The 1,913-nt window shown below is 54.1% G+C and overlaps 1 protein-coding gene across 1 annotated transcript in view; it reads right to left on the minus strand.

Moving 5' to 3' along the window:
* Window positions 1-248: 248 nt before the first annotated feature.
* The window catches only part of foxi3b (forkhead box I3b), a gene marked incomplete at both ends in the record, with an annotated part of 1,675 nt that continues 10 nt past the window's right edge, over window positions 249-1,913 (minus strand). The window contains 2 exons of the mRNA XM_084147038.1: window positions 249-820; window positions 1,332-1,913. The exon at window positions 1,332-1,913 is cut by the window's right edge and continues 10 nt beyond it. Coding sequence (XP_084003164.1) covers window positions 249-820; window positions 1,332-1,913 — 1,154 coding nt within the window. The remainder of the gene's footprint in view (window positions 821-1,331) is intronic.

Genomic DNA, 1,913 nt, shown 5'->3' on the forward strand with positions numbered 1-1,913 from the left:
TCTGCTCATCCTGCTGTCACACGCAACTGAGTCCTGCCCTGTCAGCACTAACTGACTACTGAGTGTGTGTGTGTGTGTGTTTGTGTTTGTGTGTGTGTGTGTTTGTGTGTGTGTGTGTGTGTCAGCAGAGGGTTCAGTTCAGTCTCAGGTAGAAACGTGTCTCTCTTTCTCACTCTCCTTCTTTCTTTAGTGTCTTTAGACCTCTAGCTAACTTCTGGCCATCCCTCTATCTCCCTCTATCAGTCTGTTCAGACCTCTGTGCCTTCCCGTGGGTATAGGATGCTTGCTGAGCCCAAGCCAGGGCAGAAATGCCCATTGAACTGGCTGAGGATGGGGCTGCTGTAACCAAGGGAAGAGTGGGTGGGCGAGGAGGACAGGCCAGGGGGAGGCGGCAGCTGGGATGCCCACTCCGAAGGACCTGAGCTGGGGGAGTAACTACTAAAACCCCCAGGCTGTGTAGGCCTCTGGGTCCCGTCCAGGGTAAGGGTTATGGGCAGGGCCCGGTTCAGCGAATCTCCTACGATCTCATTGGCTCCACCAGACACCACTCCAGACATCTCAGACAGGAAGCTGCTCAGGCAAGGGGCGGGACCTGAGGAGGAAGGGGAGGGGATTCTCTCTGGCGTGGGAGACATGTCAATCCCGTGGTTGCTGGGGGGTTGGGGGCTCCCCCGATTGTTGGGGTCACCTGACTCCGGCCCCCCTGACCCCCCCTCTCCTCCAGACAGCGATTCAGACTTCCTCTTCCTTTTACGACGAAAGTTTCCGTTGTCAAACATCTTCTCACAGTTTGGGTCTAGTGTCCAGTAGTTACCCTTACCTGGAAGAGAGAGAGTGAGGGAGAGAGAGAGGGGGGAGGGGTAGAGAGAGGAATAGATTAGTGTGTGTTTGGGGTTGACAGATGGACTACTGACTGCATCATCTACTATCATTACTAAACACAGTTCATCTACAGTTCTATCACAAGACTATTACACACTTTAAAGGCAAGCCGTTCTATCACAAGACTGTTACACACTCGAAAGGCAAGCCGTTCTATCACAAGACTGTTACACACTCGAAAGGCAAGCCGTTCTATCACAAGACTGTTACACACTCAAAAGGCAAGCAGCAATGGCTACCTAAAGTAAAGACACATGACAACAAAAGTCCACTGTTGACTTGACCAAAGATTAGCAGCAGATTCACAGTAGTCTGTCATTACATATTTGGTTCTGGTTAGATTCAAAATGAATAATTAAACGATCAAATACTGTCATGCCTTAGATTTAAGGGTTATTTTGTGGGCTTAGTACTAAAATAAAACAAACACATAATGAAGTCAGTCTTACCAGGGTCATCCTCATCTCTGGGGACCTTCTTAAAGCAGTCGTTGAGTGACAGGTTGTGCCTGATGGAGTTCTGCCAGCCGGCCTTGCTCTTGTTGTAGAAGGGGAAGTTATCAGCCACGTATTGGTAGATCTGACTCAGGGTCAGCCGCCGCCCCGGGGCGCCGTGGATTGCCATGGCGATGAGGGCGGAGTAGGAGTAGGGCGGGCGGACCAGCTTCATCAGGTCTTCCTGTGAGGGCAGAGAGAACCAACCCAGCTCCCCCCCAGGGCCCCCCGCCCCGCCGGGCCCCAGGTAGGGCCTCTGCATCCCGTAGTGCTGGGGGACGAAGGGGGGCCCAGGGTTACCTGGGGGCCCGGCGGTGGCCAGGTATGGGGGAGCGTTGATGCCGGATCCGTTGAACCACGGGTAAGGATTGGGGGACGAGGTGCTGTAGTCGTAGGAGGTGGGGGTGGTGCGCTGGGGGCTGGGGAGCGATGGAGGAGGGTAGTAGCAGTCACTGTACATGCTGAGTTCTGGAGGTTCCTGGCCCAGGCTGGGGAACTGTGGGCCACAGCAAGGAGGAGACTGGCCCTGAGGTTCGA

Source organism: Coregonus lavaretus (assembly GCF_964263955.1).
Source record: "Coregonus lavaretus genome assembly, chromosome: 29".
NCBI classification, from domain to species: domain Eukaryota; kingdom Metazoa; phylum Chordata; class Actinopteri; order Salmoniformes; family Salmonidae; genus Coregonus; species Coregonus lavaretus.